We start from the raw sequence: 24804 nt of genomic DNA on the forward strand, positions 1-24804 counted from the left end.
TGACGGTAACACACATTAAACAACGTTATTGACATTAACACACATTAAACAACATTATTGACAGTAACACATTAAACAACATTATTGACGGTAACACACATTAAACATTATTGACATTAACACACATTACACAACATTATTGACAGTAACACACATTAAACAACGTTATTGACATTAACACACATTAAACAACATTATTGACATTAACACACATTAAACATTATTGACATTAACACACATTAAACAACATTATTGACATTAACACACATTAAACATTATTGACATTAACACACATTAAACAACATTATTGACAGTAACACACATTAAACAACGTTATTGACATTAACACACATTAAACAACATTATTGACATTAACACACATTAAACATTATTGACATTAACACACATTACACAACATTATTGACAGTAACACACATTAAACAACGTTATTGACATTAACACACATTAAACAACATTATTGACGGTAACACACATTAAACAACGTTATTGACATTAACACAGATTAAACAACATTATTGACGGTAACACACATTAAACAACGTTATTGACATTAACACACATTAAACAACATTATTGACGGTAACACACATTAAACAACGTTATTGACATTAACACACATTAAACAACATTATTGACGGTAACACACATTAGACAACATTATTGACAGTAACACACATTAAACAACATTATTGATGGTAACACACATTAAACAACATTATTGACAGTAACACACATTAAACAACATTATTGACAGTAACACACATTAAACAACGTTATTGACAGTAACACACATTAAACAACATTATTGACATTAACACACATTAAACAACATTATTGACAGTAACACACATTAAACAACGTTATTGACATTAACACACATTACAAACATTATTGACGGTAACACACATTAAACAACATTATTAACAGTAACACACATTACACAACATTATTGACAGTAACACACATTAAACAACGTTATTGACAGTAACACACATTAAACAACATTATTGACGGTAACACACATTAAACAACATTATTGACAGTAACACACATTAAACAACATTATTGACAGTAACACACATTAAACAACGTTATTGACAGTAACACACATTAAACATTATTGACATTAACACACATTACACAACATTATTGACATTAACACAAATTAAACAACATTGTTGACGGTAACACACATTAAACAACATTATTGACATTAACACGCATTAAACATTATTGACATTAACACACATTACACAACATTATTGACAGTAACACACATTAAACAACGTTATTGACATTAACACACATTAAACAACATTATTGACAGTAACACACATTAAACATTATTGACATTAACACACATTAAACAACGTTATTGACATTAACACACATTAAACAACATTGTTGACGGTAACACACATTAAACAACGTTATTGACATTAACACACATTAAACAACATTATTGACATTAACACACATTAAACAACATTATTGACAGTAACACACATTAAACAACGTTATTGACATTAACACACATTAAACAACATTATTGACATTAACACGCATTAAACATTATTGACATTAACACACATTACACAACATTATTGACAGTAACACACATTAAACAACGTTATTGACATTAACGCACATTAAACAACATTACTGACAGTAACACACATTAAACAACGTTATTGACATTAACACACATTAAACAACATTATTGACAATAACACACATTAAACAACATTATTGACAGTAACACACATTAAACAACGTTATTGACATTAACACACATTACACAACATTATTGACAGTAACACACATTAAACAACATTATTGACATTAACACACATTAAACAACGTTATTGACATTAACACACATTAAACACCATTATTGACATTAACACACATTAAACAACATTATTGACAGTAACACACATTAAACAACGTTATTGACATTAACACACATTACACAACATTATTGACAGTAACACACATTAAACAACATTATTGACAGTAACACACATTAAACAACGTTATTGACGGTAACACACATTAAACAACGTTATTGACATTAACACACATTAAACAACATTATTGACATTAACACACATTAAACAACATTATTGACAGTAACACACATTAAACAACGTTATTGACATTAACACACATTACACAACATTATTGACAGTAACACACATTAAACAACGTTATTGACAGTAACACACATTAAACAACATTATTGACATTAACACACATTAAACAACATTATTGACATTAACACACATTAAACAACATTATTGACAGTAACACACATTAAACAACATTATTGACATTAACACACATTAAACAACATTATTGACAGTAACACACATTAAACAACGTTATTGACATTAACACACATTAAACAACATTATTGACAGTAACACCCATTAAACAACGTTATTGACATTAACACACATTAAACAGTATTGACAGTAACACACATTAAACAACGTTATTGACATTAACACACATTAAACATTATTGACAGTAACACACATTAAACATTATTGACAGTAACACACATTAAACAACATTATTGACAGTAACACACATTAAACATTATTGACAGTAACACACATTAAACATTATTGACAGTAACACACATTAAACAACATTGTTGACGGTAACACACATTAAACAACGTTATTGACGTTAACACACATTAAACAACGTTATTGACGTTAACACACATTAAACAACATTATTGACAGTAACACACATTAAACATTATTGACATTAACACACATTAAACAACGTTATTGACGTTAACACACATTAAAAAACATTATTGACATTAACACACATTAAACATTATTGACAGTAACACACATTAAACAACGTTATTGACGTTAACACACATTAAACAACATTATTGACATTAACACACATTAAACATTATTGACAGTAACACACATTAAACAACGTTATTGACATTTACACAAATTAAACAACATTGTTGACGGTAACACACATTAAACAACATTATTGACAGTAACACACATTAAACAACATTATTGACATTAACACACATTAAACATTATTGACATTAACACACATTACACAACATTATTGACAGTAACACACATTAAACAGCGTTATTGACATTAACACACATTAAACATTATTGACATTAACACACATTACACAACATTATTGACATTAACACACATTAAACAACATTATTGACAGTAACACACATTAAACAACGTTATTGACATTAACACACATTAAACAACATTATTGACGGTAACACACATTAAACAACATTATTGACATTAACACACATTAAACATTATTGACATTAACACACATTACACAACATTATTGACAGTAACACACATTAAACAACGTTATTGACATTAACACAAATTAAACAACATTGTTGACGGTAACACACATTAAACAACGTTATTGACATTAACACACATTAAACAACATTATTGACATTAACACAAATTAAACAACATTGTTGACGGTAACACACATTAAACAACATTATTGACATTAACACACATTAAACAACGTTATTGACATTAACACACATTAAACAACATTATTGACATTAACACAAATTAAACAACATTGTTGACGGTAACACACATTAAACAACATTATTGACATTAACACACATTAAACAACATTATTGACATTCACACACATTAAACAACATTATTGACAGTAACACACATTAAAGATGATCTGTTTTTTTTGCTGGATGTGGGCCCTCCCGGCTTTGCCATGTTTTATTGCCCAGCGCTAATTGAAAGCCGAGCACATTGCTGTGGCTCCTGAGTCACATGAGGGCCAGACTGGAATATGTCCGGCAAATCTCCTTCCTTTAAGGACATTAGTGAAATCGATGATTAGCCTGTTAATTTTGATTTGTTTTGCGAATTCAAATATCACCATCTGGCATCGTGGGACTTGAATTGAGTTCCCCAGATCTTGCGCTGGGTCTCTGGATTCCGAGTCCAGTGACAATCGCGCTGTGCCATGGCCTCCCATTGTCATGAAGAAAGATCAGCAATGTAATGGACAGTAACATACATTGTCATTGATAATGCACCAACATGCTTACCTGGGATACTGGCGAAGATTTCACTGACCCCAATAAGGAGATATTGAGGGACCTGCCACCACACAGCGAGACGGGCCGCTGTAAAGTTTGTATTCCCAACCTGTTGGCTTATGGTATCGTTGTTGCGAATGTGGATCAGACGCTGGCTTTCCAGCAGACCTGTCAGAATAGGGGAACATGGAAAGATTCTCCGTTAATTCCGGAGAAAAAAGACCTCCATTGCCAATTCAAAACCCAACAATGGGGAAATCTCCTAATTAGATACTGCCTTTAACAGCGAGATAAACACTCAGACTCTCCACACTGGAGACTTATCAACAACTGGGAATTTCACAGCCAGTCCCATTCGGAGATATTTGGACAATGATGCTCCACTCGAGGTAGGTGTGAGTTGCATCCGATCGGAGGACAGAGGGATTTGGATAGATTTACTCGGGGAATTCCAGAATTTGGGACCACCAATGCTCGAATTGGAGTGCAGAGATAGGGAGGGGTGTCGGGGCTGGAGGAGGTTACAGAGATAGGGAGGGTTGTAGGGGCTGGAGGAGGTTACAGACATAGGGAGGGTTGTAGGGGCTGGAGGAGGTTACAGACATAGGGAGGGTTGTAGGGGCTGGAGGAGGTTACAGACATAGGGAGGGGTGTAGGGGCTGGAGGAGGTTACAGACATAGGGAGGGGTGTAGGGGCTGGAGGAGGTTACATAGGGAGGGTTGTAGGGGCTGGAGGAGGTTACAGAGATAGGGAGGGTTGTTGGGCTGGAGGAGGTTACAGAGATAGGGAGGGTTGTAGGGGCTGGAGGAGGTTACAGAGATAGGGAGGGTTGTAGGGCCTGGAGGAGGTTACATAGGGAGGGTTGTAGGGGCTGGAGGAGGTTACAGACATAGGGAGGGGTGTAGGGGCTGGAGGAGGTTACATAGGGAGGGGTGTAGGGGCTGGAGGAGGTTACAGAGATAGGGAGGGTTGTTGGGACTGGGGGAGGTTACAGAGATAGGGAGTGTTGTCGGGGCTGGGGGAGGTTACAGAGATAGGGAGGGGTGTAGGGGCTGGCGGAGATTACAGAGATAGGGAGGGTTGTTGGGATTGGGGGAGGTTCCAGAGATAGGGAGTGTTGTCGGGGCTGGAGGAGGTTACAGAGATAGGGAGAACCGCGTCCTCAGCACGGAGGGCCTCATCTCCGGTGCAGAGTGACGTGATCCCAGCGTGGAGGACCGCGTCCCCAGTGCGGAGAGCCACGTCCCCAGTGCGGACGGCAGCATCCCCAGTGCGGAGAGCCGTGTCCCCAGTGTGGAGGGCCGCGTCCCCAGTGTGGAGGGCCGCGTCCCCAGTGCAGAGGGCCGCATCATCCCCAGCGTGGAGGGAAGTGTCCCCAGTGCGGAGGGCCGTGTCCCCAGTGCGGAGGTCCGTGTCCCCAGCGTGGAGGGCAGCAGCCCTAGTGCGGAGAGCCGCGTCCCCAGTGTGGAGAGCCACGTCCCCAGTGTGGAGGGCCACGTCCCCAGCGTGGAGGGCCACGTCCCCATTGTGGAGGGCCACGTCCCCAGCGTGGAGGGCAGTGTCCCCAGTGCAGAGGGCCGCGTCCCCAGTGCGGAGGGCTGCGTCTCCAGTGCGGAGAGCCACGTCCCCAGCATGGAGGGCAGTGTCCCCAGCGTGGAGGGCAGTGTCCCCAGTGCGGAGGGCCGCGTCACCAGCGTGGAGGGCCATGTCCCCAGCGTGGAGGGTCGTGTCCCCAGCGTGGAGGGCCGTGTCCCCAGCGTGGAGGACAGTGTCCCCAGCGTGGAGGGCAGTGTCCCCAGCGTGGAGGGCCGCGTCACCAGCGTGGAGGGCCATGTCCCCAGTGCGGTGGGCAGTGTCCCCAGCGTGGAGGGCAGTGTCCACAGTGCGGAGGGCCATGTCCCCAATGCGGAGGGCCACATCCCCAGTGCGGAGGGCCACGTCCCCAGTGCGGAGGGCCGTGTCCCCAGTACGGAGGGCCACGTCCCCAGTGCGGAGGGCCACGTCCCCAGTGCGGAGGGCCACGTCCCCAGTGCGGAGGGCCGTGTCCCCAGTGCGGAGGGCAGTGTCCCCAGCGTGGGGGGCAGTGTCCCCAGCGTGGAGGGCAGTGTCCCCAGCATGAAGGGCAGTGTCCCCAGTGCAGAGGGCCGTGTCCCCAGCGTGGAGGGCCGTGTCCCCAGTGCGGAGGGCTGTGTCCCCAGTGCGGAGGGCCATGTCCCCAGTGCGGAGGGCTGTGTCCCCTTTCCTCCGCCCCGGCCCCACCTGCAGCGATGGCGGAGAACATGGCGAAGAACATGCCCAGGCTGATCCGGGTCAAGGGCGTCGGGAGAAGGTTCCTCTTCACCAGGAGTGGATCGATGACTTTGTCCTTGAGGGGAATGAGCAGCAGGAGCATCACGGCATCGAACATGGTCAACCAAGCGGTGGGAAACTGCGGAGAGAGAGAGAGAGATTGGAACCCGGCCTGGGGATAGGAGGGGGCCATTCAGCCCATCACACACTTCCAGTTCCACACAGCTATTCCCCTTTACCCAGCTCCTCCCCCCTTTACCCAGCTCCTCCCCCCTTTACCCAGCTCCTCCCCCCTTTACCCAGCTCCTTCCCCCCCTTTACCCAGCTCCTTCCCCTTTATCCAGCTCCTCCCCCCTTTACCCAGCTCCTCCCCCCTTTACCCAGCTCCTCCCCCCTTTACCCAGCTCCTCCCCCCTTTACCCAGCTCCTCCCCCCCTTTACCCAGCTCCTCCCCCTTTACCCAGCTCCTTCCCCCTTTACCCAGCTCCTCCCCCCTTTACCCAGCTCCTTCCCCCCCTTTACCCAGCTCCTCCCCCCCTTTACCCAGCTCCTCCCCCCTTTACCCAGCTCCTCCCCTTTACCCAGCTCCTCCCCCTTTACCCAGCTCCTCCCCCTTTACCCAGCTCCTCCCCCCTTTACCCAGCTCCTCCCCCTTTACCCAGCTCCTCCCCCCTTTACCCAGCTCCTCCCCCTTTACCCAGCTCCTCCCCCTTTACCCAGCTCCTCCCCCCCTTTACCCAGCTCCTCCCCCTTTACCCAGCTCCTTCCCCCTTTACCCAGCTCCTCCCCCTTTACCCAGCTCCTTCCCCCTTTACCCAGCTCCGCCCCTTTACCCAGCTCCGCCCCCTTTACCCAGCTCCTTCCCCCTTTACCCAGCTCCGCCCCTTTACCCAGCTCCGCCCCCTTTACCCAGCTCCTCCCCCTTTACCCAGCTCCTCCCCCCTTCACCCAGCTCCTCCCCCCTTCACCCAGCTCCTTCCCCCTTTACCCAGCTCCTTCCCCCTTTACCCAGCTCCCCCTTTACCCAGCTCCTTCCCCCCTTCACCCAGCTCCTCCCCCAGATCCCCCAAAACCACTCAGCTGAAAGGCCATCCATGGGCCATCTGGAGAAAGCTTGGGCGGGACGGTGGCACAGTGGTTAGCACTGCTGCCTCACAGCGCCAGGGACCCAGGTTCCATTCCCGCCTCAGCTCACTGTCTGTGTGGAGATTGCACGTTCTCCCCGTGTCTGCGTGGGTTTCCTCCGGGTGCTCCGGTTTCCTCCCTCACTCCAAAGATGTATGAGTTAGATTGTTTGATCATGCTAAATTGTCCATTGTTGACAGGGGGACCAGCAGGGTAAATATGTGGGGATATGGGGATAGGGCCTGGGTGGGATTGTTGTCAGGGCAGGCTCGATGGGCCAAATAGCCTCCTTCTGCATGGTAGGGATTCTATCATTCTAAACCGTTCCCCAGAGGCAGAGAAGGAGGAGGGTTCAGGGTACCAGAATGACACAGATTGAAGATAATCAGGAAAAGGGGATAGAGGTGAGGAATTTAGCATGGCCAGTCCCCCTAACCGGCACATCTTTGGACACTAAGGGGCAATTTAGCATGGCCAATCCCCCAAACCGGCACATCTCTGGACACTAAGGGACAATTTAGCATGGCCAATCCCCCAAACCGGCACATCTTTGGACACTAAGGGGCAATTTAGCATGGCCAATCCACCTAACCTGCACATCTTTGGACACTAAGGGGCAATTTAGCATGGCCAATCCACCTAACCTACACATCTTTAGATACTAAGGGGCAATTTAGCACGGCCAATCCCCCTAACCGGCACATCTTTGGACACTAAGGGGCAATTTAGCACGGCCAATCCGCCTAACCGGCACATCTTTGGACACTAAGGGGCAATTTAGCACGGCCAATCCACCTAAACTGCACATCTCTGGACACTAAGGGACAATTTAGCACGGCCAATCCCCCTAACCGGCACATCTTTGGACACTAAGGGGCAATTTAGCACGGCCAATCCACCTAACCTGCACTTCTTTAGACACTAAGGGGCAATTTAGCATGGCCAATCCACCTAACCTGCACTTCTTTAGACACTAAGGGGCAATTTAGCACGGCCAGTCCACCTAACCTGCACTTCTTTAGACACTAAGGGGCAATTTAGCATGGCCAATCCACCTAACCTGCACTTCTTTAGACACTAAGGGGCAATTTAGCATGGCCAATCCACCTAACCTGCACATCTTTCGGACTGTGGGAAGAAACAGGAGCACCCGGAGGAAACCTACGAAGACACAGGGTGAACGTGCAAACTCCACACTGACAGTGTTCGAAGGCCGGAATTGAACTCGGGTCCCTGGCGCTGTGAGGTGGCAGTGCTCACCACCAAGCCACATCATTATTTAGCAGGGCAGTGGGAAAGGAGCGGGACGGAGAGGGGATGATCGGAAAATTCAGGGACAGGAACGGTGGGATGAATGGCCTCCAGTTTGAAGAGGCACTGATTCCTGCTAACAGGCCAGGAGGAGTTGCCCAACCACCAGTGAGGCAGGCAGGAAAGGAGAACCGGGCCTAGCAGTGCAGGCTTCCTCACACTCATGTCAACCATCTGTAGCTCTGGGCAGTGGGGAAATGGTTGTGGCCTTGCCTCGCGGCTTGAGAAAGTGCCTCACAGAGCAGTCACATCCCCTTTCACTTTCACTCAACAACTGCTGGAAGAAAGGGGAATTTGAAACCACAACAAAAATAAACTTGTGACCCTCACACTCTTACCACAGCCTGCCTGGCCCCTTGCTGCGTTAACTCATGAGTTTACCGGCATGATGGAAATTCTTACTCCACGCCGGGCAAGAGGAACTTCATTACCCGCATGATCCTCATGTACCCAACATGTACCTTCACACAAGATCTACTGTTGGACGGCAGATTTTCTTCCCTAAAGTAACCAGATGGGTTTTTCTGACAATCGACAATTAGAAATCATAGAATCATAAAAACCCTACAGTGCAGAAGGAGGCCATTCGGCCCATCGAGTCTGCACCGACCACAATCCCACCCAGGCCCTACCCCCACATATTTACCCGCTAATCCCTCTAACCTACACATCTCAGGACTCTAAGGGGCAATTTTTAACCTGGCCAATCAACCTAACCCGCACATCTTTGGACTGTGGGAGGAAACCGGAGCACCCGGAGGAAACCCACGCAGACACGAGGAGAATGTGCAAACTCCACACAGACAGTGACCCAAGCCGGGAATCGAACCCGGTACCCTGGAGCTGTGAAGCAGCAGTGCTAACCACTGTGCTACTGTGCCGCCCCGACAATGGTTTCATGGTCATCATTAGACTTTTAATTTCAGATTTTAATTGAATTCAATCAATATGTGGGTGGCACAGTGGTTAGCACTGCTGCCTCACAGCGCCAGGGACCCGGGTTCGATTCCCATCTTGGGTCACTGTCCGTGTGGAGTTTGCACATTCTCCCCGTGTCTGCGTGGGTTTCCTCCGGGTGCTCCAGTTTCCTCCAAAGATGCATTGGCCATGCTAAATTAGGTGCATTGGCCATGCTAAATAAGGTGCATTGGCCATGCTAAATTAGGTGCATTGGCCATGCTAAATTAGGTGCATTGGCCATGCTAAATTGCCCCTTAGTGTCCAAAGATGTGTGGGTTAGGTGGATTGGCCATGCTAAATTGCCCCTTAGTGTCCAAAGATGTGTAGGTTAGGTGGATTGGCCGTGCTAAATTGCCCCTTAGTGTCCAAAGATGTGCAGGTTGGGTGGATTGGCCATGCTAAATTGCCGCTCAGTGTCCAAAGATGTGCAGGTTAGGTGGATTGGCCATGCTAAATTGCCCCTGAGTGTCCAAAGATGTGTGGGTTAGGTGGATTGGCCATGCTAAATTGCCGCTCAGTGTCCAAAGATGTGCAGGTTGGGTGGATTGGCCATGCTAAATTGCCCCTCAGTGTCCAAAGATGTGTGGGTTAGGTGGATTGGCCATGCTAAATTGTCCCTTAGTGTCAAGGTAATTCGAAGGGTAAATGCATGGGGTTATGGGGATAGGGCTTGGGGGGGGATTGTGGTTGGTGTGGACTTGATGGGCTGAATGGCCTCCTTCTTCACAGTAGGATTCTATGAATATGGTGGCACAGTGGTCAGCACTGCTGCCTCACAGCGCCAGGGACCCAGGTTCGATTCTCGGCTTGGGTCACCGTCTGTTCTTTTCTTTACTCGTTCATGGGACACGGGTGTCGCTGGCTGGGCCAGCATTTATTGCCCATCCCTAGTTGCCCGAGGGCAGTTGAGAGTTACCCACATTGCTGTGGCTCTGGAGTCACATGTAGGCCAGACCAGGGTAAGGACGGCAGATTTCCTTCCCTAAAGGAACCAGATGGGTTTTTCCGACAATGGGTCATCAGAAGATTCTTAATTCCAGATATTTTTTATTGAATTCAAATTCCATCATCTACCGTGGCTGGATTCGAACCTGGGTCCCCAGTACATTAGCTAAGATACTGAATTAATAGTCTCCAATGTATCTGTGTGGGTTTCCTCCCATCTGTTCCTCCACATATGTGAGTGTATGTGTGAGATTGTGATTGAGTGTAATAGCAGGTGTGCGCATTTGGACGCGCATGTGTCTGTGACTGTGTCTGTGAGTCTGTGTGAGAGTGAGTGTGTGGGTGTATGTGTGATAGCTTGTGTGTGAATGTGTGAGAGTGTGGCCTCCTCCTGTTCCTGTGTAACAGGCTGGAGAAGGGGCTGAATGGGGCCTCCTCCTGTTCCTGTGTAACAGGCTGGAGAAGGGGCTGAATGGGGCCTCCTCCTGTTCCTGTGTAACAGGCTGGAGAAGGGGCTGAATGGGACCTCCTCCTGTTCCTGTGTAACAGGCTGGAGAAGGGGCTGAATGGCCTCCTCTTGTTCCTGTGTTACAGGCTGGAGAAGGGGCTGAATGGGGCCTCCTCCTGTTCCTGTGTTACAGGCTGGAGAAGGGGCTGAATGGGGCCTCCTCCTGTTCCTGTGTAACAGGCTGGAGAAGGGGCTGAATGGGACCTCCTCCTGTTCCCGTGTAACAGGCTGGAGAAGGGGCTGAATGGCCTCCTCCTGTTCCAGTGTAACAGGCTGGAGAAGGGGCTGAATGGCCTCCTCTTGTTCCTGTGTAACAGGCTGGAGAAGGGGCTGAATGGGGCCTCCTCCTGTTCCTGTGTAACAGGCTGGAGAAGGGGCTGAATGGCCTCCTGGGATCTGTCGGGTTGTATATGAAGCAGGACTCACCGTCTGTTGGCTACTGGTGTTGTTGTTTAGTGATTGATTGCCGAACAGGGAGGGTAGTTGAAGGTGTAAACTTTGTAACACGTACGTGCTCTCCATCTGAAAAGAGAGAGAAAGACATCCAGACAACTCCTCACAACGAGAGAAAAATAACCTGTCCTATATAACACCCGGGATAAAATAAATCAGCCCCACAGACTTCACTGCAAAAACTGTGAGGAAACATTTCACACTGGATCACAGCATTCACATAAATCACTGAAAACGGCAGGTTTGAAAGGGTTTGTTAATAAAAAAAAGGAAGTGAGCAAAGGGCAGAGAAGTTCCAGGAAGGAATTCTAGAACCTTGTTGCCCAGGTAGCTGAGGCTACAACCACAACTGGCGGAGGAATTTACTAAGAAGTCTCACAACACCAGGTTAAAGTCCATGTTGTGAGACTTCTTACTGTGCTTACCCCAGTCCAACGCCGGCATCTCCACATCATGGCTACGGAGGAGGAATTTAGATCAAGGAAGCTCTAAGACTTAGATGATCGCAGAGATCTCCGAGAAATGTAGAGGTTTTTCTTATATTCATTCCTGGGACATGGGCGTCACTGGCTGGGCCAGCGTTTATTGTCCATCTCTAGTTCCCCCCGAGGGCAGTTGAGAGTCACCCACATTGCTGTGGCTCTGGAGTCACATGTAGGCCAGACCGGGCAAGGACAGCAGATTTCTCTCCCGAAAGGAACCAAACGGGTTTTTCCAACATTCGATTCATGGTCATCCGTACAGTCATAGTCACAGAGTCAGAGAGGTTTACAGCATGGAAACAGGTCCTTCGGCCCAACTTGTCCATGCCGCCCTTTCTTTTTTTAATCCCCTAAGTTAATCCCAATTGCCCGCATTTGGCCCATATCCCTCTATACCCATCGTACCCATGTAACTATCTAAATGCTTTTTAAAAGACAAAATTGTACCCGCCTCTACTACTGCCTCGGGGAGATTCTTAATTCCAAACATTTGTTATCGAATTCAAATTCCACCATCTGACGTGGTGGGATTCAAACCCAGGTCCCCAGAACATTGGCTGAGTTTCTGGATAAGCAGTCTAGCGATATAATATCACTAGGCCATCTCCTCCCCAGAAGGAAGTTACATTAATAGGGAGGGTTATAGGGGCTGGAGGAGGTTACAGAGATAGGGAGGGCTGTAGAGACTGGAGGAGGTTACAGAGATAGGGAGGGTTATAGGGGCTGGAGGAGGTTACAGAGATAGGGAGGGTTGTAGAGACTGGAGGAGGTTACAGAGATAGGGAGGGGTGTAGGGGCTGGAGGAGGTTACAGAGGTAGGGAGGGGTGTAGGGGCTGGAGGAGGTTACAGAGGTAGGGAGGGGTGTAGAGGCTGGAGGAGGTTACAGAGATAGGGAGGGTTGTAGTGGCTGGAGGAGGTTACAGAGATAGGGAGGGTTGTAGGGGCTGGAGGAGGTTACTGAGATAGGGAGTGTTGTAGGGGCTTGAGGAGGTTACAGAGATAGAGAGGGTTGTAGGAGCTGGAGGAGGTTGCAGAGATAGGGCGAGTTGTAGGGGCTGGAGGAGGTTACTGAGATAGGGACGGGTGTAGGGGCTGGAGGAGGTTACAGAGATAGGGAGGGTTGTAGGGGCTGGAGAAGGTTACAACGATAGGGAGGATTGTAGAGACTGGAGGAGGTTACAGAGATAGGGAGGGTTGTAGGGGCTGGAGGAGGTTACAGAGGTGGGGAGGGTTGTAGGGGCTGGAGGAGGTTACAGAGATAGGGAAGGTTGTAGGAACTGGAGGGGGTTACAGAGATAGGGAGGGGTTTAGGGGCTGGAGGAGGTTACAGAGATAGTGAGGGTTGTAGGGGCTGGAGGAGCTTACAGAGATAGAGAGAGTTGTAGATACTGGAGGAGGTTACAGAGGTGGGGAGGGTTGTAGGAACTGGAGGGGGTTACAGAGCTTGTGAGAGTGGTAGATACTGGAGGAGGTTGCAGAGATAGGGCGAGGTGTAGGGGCTGGAGGAGATTACAGAGATAGGGAGGGTTGTAGGGACTAGAGGAGGATACAGAATAGGGAGGGTTGTAGGGGCTGGAGGAGGTTACAGAGATAGGGAGGGTTGTAGGGGCTGGAGGAGGTTACAGAGGTGGGGAGGGTTGTAGGGGCTGGAGGAGGTTACAGAGATAGGGAAGGTTGTAGGAACTGGAGGGGGTTACAGAGATAGGGAGGGGTTTAGGGGCTGGAGGAGGTTACAGAGATAGGGAGGGTTGTAGGGGCTGGAGGAGCTTACAGAGATAGAGAGAGTTGTAGATACTGGAGGAGGTTACAGAGGTGGGGAGGGTTGTAGGAACTGGAGGGGGTTACATAGCTTGTGAGAGTGGTAGATACTGGAGGAGGTTGCAGAGATAGGGCGAGGTGTAGGGGCTGGAGGAGATTACAGAGATAGGGAGGGTTGTAGGGACTAGAGGAGGATACAGAATAGGGAGGGTTGTAGGGGCTGGAGGAGGTTACAGAATAGGGAGAGTTGTAGGGGCTGGAGGAGGTTACAGAGATCGGGAGGGGTGTCGGGGCTGGAGGAGGTTACAGAGATAGGGAGGTTTATAGGGGCTGGAGGAGGTTACAGAGGTAGGGAGGGGTGTAGAGGCTGGAGGAGGTTACAGAGGTAGGGAGGGGTGTAGGGGCTGGAGGAGGTTACAGAGGTAGGGAGGGTTATAGGGGCTGGAGGAGGTTACAGAGGTAGGGAGGGGTGTAGGGGCTGGAGGAGGTTACAGAGATAGGGAGGGTTATAGGGGCTGGAGGAGGTTACAGAGATAGGGAGGGGTGTAGGGGCTGGAGGAGGTTACAGAGATAGGGAGGGGTGTAGGGGCTGGAGGAGGTTACAGAGGTAGGGAGGGGTGTAGGGGCTGGAGGAGGTTACAGAGGTAGGGAGGGGTGTAGGGGCTGGAGGAGTTTACAGAGATAGGGAGGGTTGTAGGGGCTGGAGGAGGTTACAGAGATAGGGAGGGTTGTAGGGGCTGGAGGAGGTTACAGAGATAGGGAGGGTTGTAGGGGCTGGAGGAGGTTACAGAGATAGAGAGGGTTGTAGGAGCTGGAGGAGGTTGCAGAGATAGGGAGGGTTGTAGGGGCTGGAGAAGGTTTCAACGATAGGGAGGATTGTAGAGACTGGAGGATGTTACAGAGATAGGGAGGGTTGTAGGGGCTGGAGGAGGTTACAGAGATAGGGAGGGGTGTAGGGGCTGGAGGAGGTTACAGAGATAGGGAGGGTTGTAGGGGCTGGAGGAGGTTACAGAGATAGGGAGGGTTGTAGGGGCTGGAGGAGGTTGCAGAGATAGGGAGAGGTTTTGGGGCCGGAGGAGGTTACAGAGGTGGGGAGGGTTGTAGGGGCTGGAGGAGGTTACAGAGGTGGGGAAGGTTGTAGGAACTGGAGGGGGTTACAGAGCTAGTGAGAGTGGTAGATACTGGAGGAGGTTGCAGAGATAGGGCGAGTTGTAGGGGCTGGAGGAGATTACAAAGATAGGGAGATGTGTCTGGGCTGGAGAAGGTTACAGAGATAGGGAGGGTTGTAGGGACTGGAGGAGGTTACAGTAGATAGGGAGGGTTGTAGGGGCTGGAGGAGGTTACAGAATAGGGAGGGTTGTAGGGGCTGGAGGAGGTTACAGAGATAGGGCGGGTTGTAGGGGCTGGAGGAGGTTACAGAATAGGGAGGGTTGTAGGGGCTGGAGGAGGTTACAGAGATCGGGAGGGGTGTCGGGGCTGGAGGAGGTTACAGAGATAGGGAGGGTTGTAGGGGCTGGAGGAGGTTACAGAGATCGGGAGGGGTGTCGGTGCTGGAGGAGGTTACAGAGATCAGGAGGGTTGTAGGGGCTGGAGGAGGTCACAGCGATAGGGAGGGTTGTAGGGGCTGGAGGAGGTTACAGAGATCGGGAGGGTTGTAGGGGCTGGAGGAGGTTACAGAGATAGGGAGGGTTGTAGGGGCTGGAGGAGGTTACAGAGTTGAGGAGGGAATTGTATCAGGGAGTCAGTCTCGATCAGCGAGTGCAGTGTGGGGGACACTGTTGCTGACTTCTGGGTGGTGTAGGGAGGAGGATGTGAGGGTCACTGGGAGTGCAGCGTGAGGATAGCGAGGGATTTGTGGAGGATTCTTGTGGGGTTTGAGCTCACTCAGGGACGGAGCCTATTTCATATGTTTCACAGAGAGCCTGGTACAGGTAATCTGTACAGGCCGAGCAGACACAGGCCACACAACAACATTGCAACGTCAAACTCAACAATCCTGTGTACCTGGAGTGCTTGATGGGGACAGTGTAGAGGGAGCTTTACTCTGTATCTAACCCCGTGCTGTACCTGTCCTGGGAGTGTTTGATGGGGACAGTGTAGAGGGAGCTTTACTCTGTATCTCACCCTGTGCTGTACCTGTCCTGGGAGTGTTTGATGGGGACAATGTAGAGGGAGCTTTACTCTGTATCTCACCCTGTGCTGTACCTGTCCTGGGAGTGTTTGATGGGGACAGTGTAGAGGGAACTTTACTCTGTATCTAACCCCGTGCTGTACCTGTCCTGGGAGTGTTTGATGGGGGACAGTGTGGAGGGAGCTTTACTCTGTATCTCACCCTGTGCTGTACCTGTCCTGGGAGTGTTTGATGGGGACAATGTAGAGGGAGCTTTACTCTGTATCTAACCCTGTGCTGTCCCTGTCCTGGGAGTGTTTGATGGGGACAGTGTAGAGGGAACTTTACTCTGTATCTAACCCCGTGCTGTACCTGTCCTGGGAGTGTTTGATGGGGGACAGTGTGGAGGGAGCTTTACTCTGTATCTCACCCTGTGCTGTACCTGTCCTGGGAGTGTTTGATGGGGGACAGTGTGGAGGGAGCTTTACTCTGTATCTCACCCTGTGCTGTACCTGTCCTGGGAGTGTTTGATGGGGACAGTGTAGAGGGAACTTTACTCTGTATCTAACCCCGTGCTGTACCTGTCCTGGGAGTGTTTGATGGGGGACAGTGTGGAGGGAGCTTTACTCTGCATCTAACCCCGTGCTGTACCTGTCCTGGGAGTGTTTGATGGGGACAGTGTGGAGGGAGCTTTACTCTGTATCTCACCCCGTGTTGTACCTGTCCTGGGAGTGTTTGATGGGGACAGTGTAGAGGGAGCTTTACTCTGTATCTAACCCTGTGCTGTAGCTGTCCTGGGAGTGTTTGATGGGTCAGTGTAGAGGGAGCTTTACTCTGTATCTAACCCCGTGCTGTCCCTGTCCTGGGAGTGTTTGATGGGGGACAGTGTGGAGGGAGCTTTACTCTGTATCTAACCCCATGCTGTACCTGTCCTGGGAGTGTTTGATGGGGGACAGTGTAGAGGGAGCTTTACTCTGTATCTAACTCCGTGCTGTCCCTGTCCTGGGAGTGTTTGATGGGGGACAGTGTGGAGGGAGCTTTACTCTGTATCTAACCCCATGCTGTATCTGCCCTGGGAGTGTTTGATGGGGGACAGTGTAGAGGGAGCTTTACTCTGTATCTAACTCCGTGCTGTCCCTGTCCTGGGAGTGTTTGATGGGGGACAGTGTGGAGGGAGCTTTACTCTGTATCTAACCCCATGCTGTCCCTGTCCTGAGAGTGATTGATGGGGGACAGTGTAGAGGGAGCTTTACTCTGTATCTAACCCCATGCTGTACCTGTCCTGGGAGTGTTTGATGGGGGACAGTGTAGAGGGAGCTTTACTCTGTATCTAACCCTGTGCTGTAGCTGTCCTGGGAGTGTTTGATGGGGGACAGTGTAGAGGGAGCTTTACTCTGTATCTAACCCCGTGCTGTCCCTGTCCTGGGAGTGTTTGATGGGGGCAGTGTAGAGGGAGCTTTACTCTGTATCTAACCCTGTGCTGTCCCTGTCCTGGGAGTGTTTGATGGGGGACAGTGTAGAGGGAGCTTTACTCTGTATCTAGTCAACAACCTATCGACCTTTTCCAGAACCTTCTTCAGCCATATTCCTTCACTTTTCAGTAGTGTATGGAGGCTTTTCTCATAGCTCACAGAGTTCCGAAAAACGGTGTGGCTTTGAAAGAGGCTATTCGGCCCATCTGCTCTGTACTGGTGTTCCTGCCCCACAGAATCCTCCTCCCAGCTCCACCTCTGCATCTGCCCCATTATCATCTCCTCCTATTCCTTCTCTCTCTCTGTGTGTTAGCCCTCCTTCCCCTTAGACACAGTGACATGTTTATTACAAGCGCTCTGTGTGGGAGCGAGTTCCACATTCTCACTGCTCTGTGGGTGAAGATTCTGTTTTCTGAATTCCCCTAATGGATTAATTCATGGTGGTTCTGTGTTGATGCAGGCTGTACCCAGAGGGGTAACAACACAGTTAAGTGTGGAGTTCGGAATACTGGTCTGAACTGTGCAGTTCACTGATGGAGAGTCTGTTTGAGGGTATGTGTTCCCTATTAAGACCATTTCATCACAGAATCCATACAGAGCAGAAGGAGGCCATTTGGCCCATCGAGCCTGCACCGCCCAATCCCACCAAGGGCCTATCCCTGTAACCCTGCTAATCCGCATGACACTAAAGGGGCAATTTAGCATGGCCAATCCACCTAACCCGCACGTCTTTGGACACTAAGGGACAATTTAGCATGGCCAATCCACCTAACCCGCACGTCTTTGGACACTAAGGGACAATTGAGCTTGGCCAATCCACCTAACCTGCACATCTTTGGACACTAAGGGACAATTTAGCATGGCCAATCCACCTAACCTGCACATCTTTGGACACTAAGGGGCAATTTAGCATGGCCAATCCACCGAAACTACACATCTCTGGACACTAAGGGGCAATTTACCATGGCTAATCCACCTGACCTGCACATCTTTGGAGTGTGGGAGGAAACCGGAGCGCCCGGAGGAAAACCGCAGACACGGGGAGAACGTGCAGACTCCACACAGACAGTGACCCGAGTCGGAATTGAACCGTGACTGAGAAGCAGCAGTGCTAACCACTGTGCCACCATTCATGACCCTAACAATCTATTTGATCAGCCATCCCCATTTTACATGTAGTTCCCCCCACCCCCAGCCCACCCCCCTCCCACCCTACCCCTCCATCCCCGCTTGTTCGGCCTTTCCCAGTGGTTGCGAGTGGGCCTGTGACCTCTGACCTGGAAGTAGACCATCCAGTAGGGGATCAGCGTCAGGAAAACCGGGAGGACTCTCTTGAGGACTTTCACGTTCTCCCGCGTGGCATCCAGGGGTCGTCTGCCATTGCTGAACAGGATCTCTTCTGAAAGGTCGCTGTAGGGGGATCTGTTCCCAAGGAGACGGAGACAAATTAGAAAGCTGGACAGGCCATTCCTCACGGCAGCTCAAGAGACTTTGGTTTCAGGGAAGCGCCCCTTCGCCCCCTCCAAGGGTGGGGTAACCAAGATGGAGTTGGGTTAGAGGTCAAGCTGTGACCTAATTGACAAGACCTAAGTTGTTGATTGGCTTTCTCCTGTTCCTGAGTAAAGGGCTTGCACCTCCTCCTCTTCCTGTCTGACAGATATGAGGCTGAATGGCCTCCTCCTGTTCCTGTGTAACAGGCTGGAGAAGGGGCTGAATGGCCTCCACCTGTTCCTGTGTAACAGGCTGGAGAAGGGGCTGAATGGGGCCTCCTCCTGTTCCTGTGTAACAGGCTGGAGAAGGAACTGAATGGGGCCTCCTCCTGTTCCTGTGTAACAGGCTGGAGAAGGGGCTGAATGGGGCCTCCTCCTGTTCCTGTGTAACAGCCTGGAGAAGGGGCTGAATGGCCTCCTCCTGTTCCTGTGTAACAGGCTGGAGAAGGGACTGAATGGCCTCCTCCTGTTCCTGTGTAACAGGCTGGAGAAGGGGCTGAATGGGGCCTCCTCCTGTTCCTGTGTTACAGGCTGGAGAAGGGGCTGAATGGGGCCTCCTCCTGTTCCTGTGTAACAGGCTGGAGAAGGGGCTGAATGGGACCTCCTCCTGTTCCTGTGTAACAGGCTGGAGAAGGGGCTGAATGGCCTCCTCCTGTTCCTGTGTAACAGGCTGGAGAAGGGGCTGAATGGGGCCTCCTCCTGTTCCTGTGTAACAGGCTGGAGAAGGGGCTGAATGGGGCCTCCTCCTATTCCTGTGTAACAGGCTGGAGAAGGGGCTGAATGGCCTCCTCCTGTTCCTGTGTAACAGGCTGGAGAAGGGGCTGAATAGGGCCTCCTCCTGTTCCTGTGTAACAGGCTGGAGAAGGGGCTGAATGGCCTCCTCCTGTTCCTGTGTAACAGGCTGGAGAAGGGGCTGAATGGCCTCCTCCTGTTCCTGTGTAACAGGCTGGAGAAGGGGCTGAATGGTCTCCTCCTGTTCCTGTGTAACTGGCTGGAGAAGGGGCTGAATGGCCTCCTCCTGTTCCTGTGTAACAGGCTGGAGAAGGGGCTGAATGGCCTCCTCCTGTTCCTGTGTAACAGGCTGGAGAAGGGGCTGAATGGCCTCCTCCTGTTCCCGTGTAACAGGCTGGAGAAGGGGCAGAATGGCCTCCTGCATCGATTTCTATTTGAAACACTCTCAGTGACTGACAGGGGTCGGGAATTCCAAAGCTTCACTCTGAACTGGATCTCCCATGGACCTCGCTGGGAACTCAGGAGTCTGGAGCTGGAGGAGGCCATTCAGCCCTTCGAGCCTGTTCCAAAGTTCAGATCATGCCTGACCCTGTCATGGTCTCAACTCCTGTCTTCTGCCCCCTCCCCAACCCACTACCCGCCTCTCAAGCCTTGGTTCCTAATGTCGAACTTAATGTGTTTTGAATTCAGTGACCACCCCACTCCCCCTCCCCCCGGAGACTAACCACCCCCCGAGAGAGATAAATAATACTTCCTCCTCCTCATTCCCTCGATCCTCTTATTCCTCACGTGACCCTCTGACCCCCTGGTTCTAGTCTCTCCCACAAGAGGAAACAGGACCATTGAAAAGTTACAGCACAGACGGAGGCCATTCAGCCCATTCTCTCCATGCTAGCCTGAGGACACCCATTCTAATCCCACCTTCCTGCACCTGGTCCCTAGTCCTGTTGTTTACAGCACCGAAAGGTGCAGATCCAGGTCCTTCTTTAGGAGAGTTTAGGGTCTCTGCTTTCACCACCAACTGAGGCAGTGAATTTCAGACATCCACCACCCTCTGTGTTAAAAAAACCTCTTCCTCATGTCCGCTCTACACCCTCTGACAATTATGTTGAATCTTTGTCCCCTGGTTGTAGAATTCTCCGCCAAGGGAAACTATTGTATCCGGTCCACTATATCTTCAGGTTTTTAGGTGTCCAGATCACCAACAACCTGTCCTGGTCCCCCCATGCCGACACTATAGTTAAGAAAGCCCCACCTCTCCTTTCTCAGAAGACAAAGGAAACTTGGCATGTCCGCTACGATTGTCATCAAATTCTACAGATGCACCATAGAAAGCATTCTTTCTGGTTGTATCACAGCTTGGTCTGGCTCCTGCTCTGCCCAAGACCGCAAGGAACTACAAAATGTAGCCCAATCCATCACGCAAACCAGTCTCCCATCCATTGACTCTGTCTACACTTCCCGCTGCCTCGGAAAAGCAGCCAGCGTAATTAAGGACCCCACGCACCCCGGACATTCTCTCTTCCACCTTCTTCTTTCGTGAAAAAGGTACAAAAGTCTGAGGTCACGTACCAACCAACTCAAGAACAGCTTCTTCCCTGCTGCTGTCAGACTTTTGAATGGACCTACCCCGCATTAAGTTGATCTTTCTCTACACCCGAGCTATGGCTGTAACACTACATTCTGCACCTTCTCCTTTCTTTCTCTATGAACGGTAAGCTTTGTTTGTACAGTGCGCAAGAAACAATACTTTTCACTGTATACTAATACATGTGACAATAATAAATCAAATTAAAATCTATCAAGTCACCCTCAGCCTTCTCTGTCCCAAGGAAAATAATCCCAACCTATTCAATCTTCCCTCGGAGCTACACTTTTACAGTCCTGGCAACTTTCTTGTGAACCTACTCTGCACTCCCTCCAAAACAATTACTTCCTTCCTGTAATGTGGTGACCAGAACTGCAGACAATGCTCCAGTTGTGGCCTCACCAGAGTTTTATACAATTCCAACATTATATTGGCACGGTGGCACAGTGGGTAGCAATGCTCCCTCACAGCGCCAGGTACCCGGGTTCAATTCCAGCCTCAGGTCACTGTGTGAAGTCTGCACATTCTCCCCGTGCCTGCATGGGTTCCCTCCGGGTGCTCTGGTTTCCTCCCACAGTCCAAAGATGTGCGGGATAGATGGATTGGCCGTGCTAAATTGCCCCTTAGTGACCAAAGATGTGTCGATTAGCGGGATTGGCCATGCTAAATTGCCCCTTAGTGTCCAAAGATGTGCAGGTTAGGTGGATTGGCCATGCTAAATTACCCCTTAGTGTCCACAGATGTGGAGGTTAGGTAGATTAGTGGGGTAAATGTGTGGAGTTACTGGGATAAGGTGGGGTGCGGGCCAAGGAAAGTTGTTCTGTCAGAGAGTCTGCGCAGACCTGATGGGCCAAATGGCCTCCTTCTGCAATGGAGGGATTCTATGATTCTACCTTGTCAAGACCATTCAGGATCTTATAGATACCAATCAATCCTCCTCTCTCTCTCTCCTGAACCCCAGTGGAAACAAGCCCAGTTCAAAGTGGTTAAGCTCACATTTCACACATTAAATGTGTGATTATATTCCATCTATCAATTATTTTCCTCACTCATGTAACCTCTCCGTACCCTGTGGTAACCCTCCACCTCCCCTTGACAACTCACTTCCCTCCCTATCTTCTGTCATTATCAAATTTAGTTACTAGACATCCAGTTCCTTCATCAGAGTCACGAATATACATTGCAGCTGACTGAGGTCCCCAGCACTGATCCCTGGGACACACAAATCAACACAGCCTGCTGGGCCACAGGGAACTGTCACACTGTCAGAGGGTCAGTACTGAGGGAGTGCTGCACTGTCAGAGGGTCAGTACTGAGGGAGTGCTGCACTGTCAGAGGGTCAGTACTGAGGGAGTGCTGCACTGTCAGAGGGTCAGTGCTGAGGGAGTGCCGCACTGTCAGAGGGTCAGTACTGAGGGAGTGCTGCACTGTCAGAGGGTCAGTGCTGAGGGAGTGCTGCACTGTCAGAGGGTCAGTGCTGAGGGAGTGCTGCACTGTCAGAGGGTCAGTACTGAGGGAGTGCTGCACTGTCAGAGGGTCAGTACTGAGGGAGTGCTGCACTGTCAGAGGGTCAGTGCTGAGGGAGTGCTGCACTGTCAGAGGGTCAGTGCTGAGGGAGTGCTGCACTGTCAGAGGGTCAGTACTGAGGGAGTGCTGCACTGTCAGAGGGTCAGTACTGAGGGAGTGCTGCACTGTCAGAGGGTCAGTACTGAGGGAGTGCTGCACTGTCAGAGGGTCAGTACTGAGGGAGTGCTGCACTGTCAGAGGGTCAGTACTGAGGAAGTGCTGCACTGTCAGAGGGTCAGTGCTGAGGGAGTGCTGCACTGTCAGAGGGTCAGTAGTGAGGGAGTGCTGCACTGTCAGAGGGTCAGTACTGAGGGAGTGCCGCACTGTCAGAGGGTCAGTACTGAGGGAGTGCTGCACTGTCAGAGGATCAGTACTGAGGGAGTGCTGCACTGTCAGAGGGTCAGTACTGAGGGAGTGCTGCACTGTCAGAGGGTCAATACTGCGGGAGTGCTGCACTGTCAGAGGGTCAGTGCTGAGGGAGTGCTGCACTGTCAGAGGGTCAGTACTGAGGGAGTGCTGCACTGTCAGAGGGTCAGTACTGAGGAAGTGCTGCACTGTCAGAGGGTCAGTGCTGAGGGAGTGCCGCACTGTCAGAGGGCCAGTACTGAGGGAGTGCTGCACTGTCAGAGGGTCAGTGCTGAGGGAGTGCTGCACTGTCAGAGGGTCAGTACTGAGGGAGTGCTGCACTGTCAGAGGCTCAGTACTGAGGGAGTGCTGCACTGTCAGAGGGCCAGTACTGAGGGAGTGCTGCACTGTCAGAGGGTCAGTACTGTGGGAGTGCTGCACTGTCAGAGGGTCAGTGCTGAGTGGGTGCCGCACTGTCAGAGGGTCAGTGCTGAGGGAGTGAGTCTTCGAGACAGTTTATTCCCACTTGGAATTAAGTGGACGTATTAGTGAGAGGCAACATGGTTGTGTGAAGGGGCGGTCGTGTCTCATGAACTTGATCGAGTTTTTCGAGGAAGTGACGAAGATGATTGATGGGTGTAGGACAGTGGATGTTGTCTACATGGACTTCAGTAAGGCCTTTGACAAGGTCCCTCATGGCAGACTGGTGCAGAAGGTGAAGTCGCATGGGATCAGAGGTGAGCTGGCAAGGTGGATACAAAACTGGCTCAGTCATAGAAGACAGAGGGTAGCAGTGGAAGGGTGTGTTTCTGAATGGAGGGCAGTGACAAGTGGTGTTCCTCGGGGATCAGTGCTGGGACCTTTGCTGTTTGTAATATATATAAATGATTTGGAGAAAAATGTAACTGGATTGATTAGTAAATTTGTGGATGACACAAAGGTTGGTGGATTTGCAGATAGTGATGAGGACCATCAGAGGATACAGCAGGATATCAATCAGTTGGAGAGTTGGGCGGAGAGATGGCAGATGGAGTTTAATCCGGACAAATGTGAGGTAATGCATTTTGGAAGGTCTAATACAGATAGGAAACATACAGTAAATGGCAGAACACTTAAGAGTATTGATAGGCAGAGGGATCTGGGTGTACAGGCACACAGGTCACTGAAAGTGGCAACGCAGGTGGAGAAGGTAGTCAAGAAGGCATACGGCATGCTTGCCTTCATCGGCCGGGGTATTGAGTTTAAAAATTGGCAACTCATGTTGCAGCTTTATAGAACCTTGGCTAGGCCGCACTTGGAACATGGTGTTCAATTCTTGTCGCCACACTACCAGAAGGATGTGGAGGCTTTGGAGAGGGTACAGAAAAGATTTACCAGGATGTTGCCTGGTACGGAGGGCATTAGCTATGAGGAGAGGTTGGAGAAACTTGGTTTTTTCTCACTGGAGCGACGGAGGTTGAGGGGAGACCTGAAAGAAGTCTCCAAGATTATGAGAGGCATGGACAGAGTGGATAGTCAGAAGCTTTTTCCCAG

The 24804-nt window shown here is 49.8% G+C and overlaps 1 protein-coding gene across 1 annotated transcript in view; it reads right to left on the reverse strand.

Annotated features, from left to right (window-relative positions):
• LOC144505406 (solute carrier family 15 member 4-like) overlaps positions 1-24804 on the reverse strand; it is an 85413-nt gene that overhangs the window by 45048 nt on the left and 15561 nt on the right. The window contains exons 3-6 of the mRNA XM_078231517.1: positions 18828-18972; positions 11701-11796; positions 6396-6564; positions 4145-4303 (exon numbers count right to left, since the gene is read on the reverse strand). Coding sequence (XP_078087643.1) covers positions 4145-4303; positions 6396-6564; positions 11701-11796; positions 18828-18972 — 569 coding nt within the window. The remainder of the gene's footprint in view (positions 1-4144; positions 4304-6395; positions 6565-11700; positions 11797-18827; positions 18973-24804) is intronic.

This window comes from Mustelus asterias, chromosome 16 (assembly GCF_964213995.1).
Source record: "Mustelus asterias chromosome 16, sMusAst1.hap1.1, whole genome shotgun sequence".
Taxonomy (NCBI): Eukaryota; Metazoa; Chordata; class Chondrichthyes; order Carcharhiniformes; family Triakidae; genus Mustelus; species Mustelus asterias.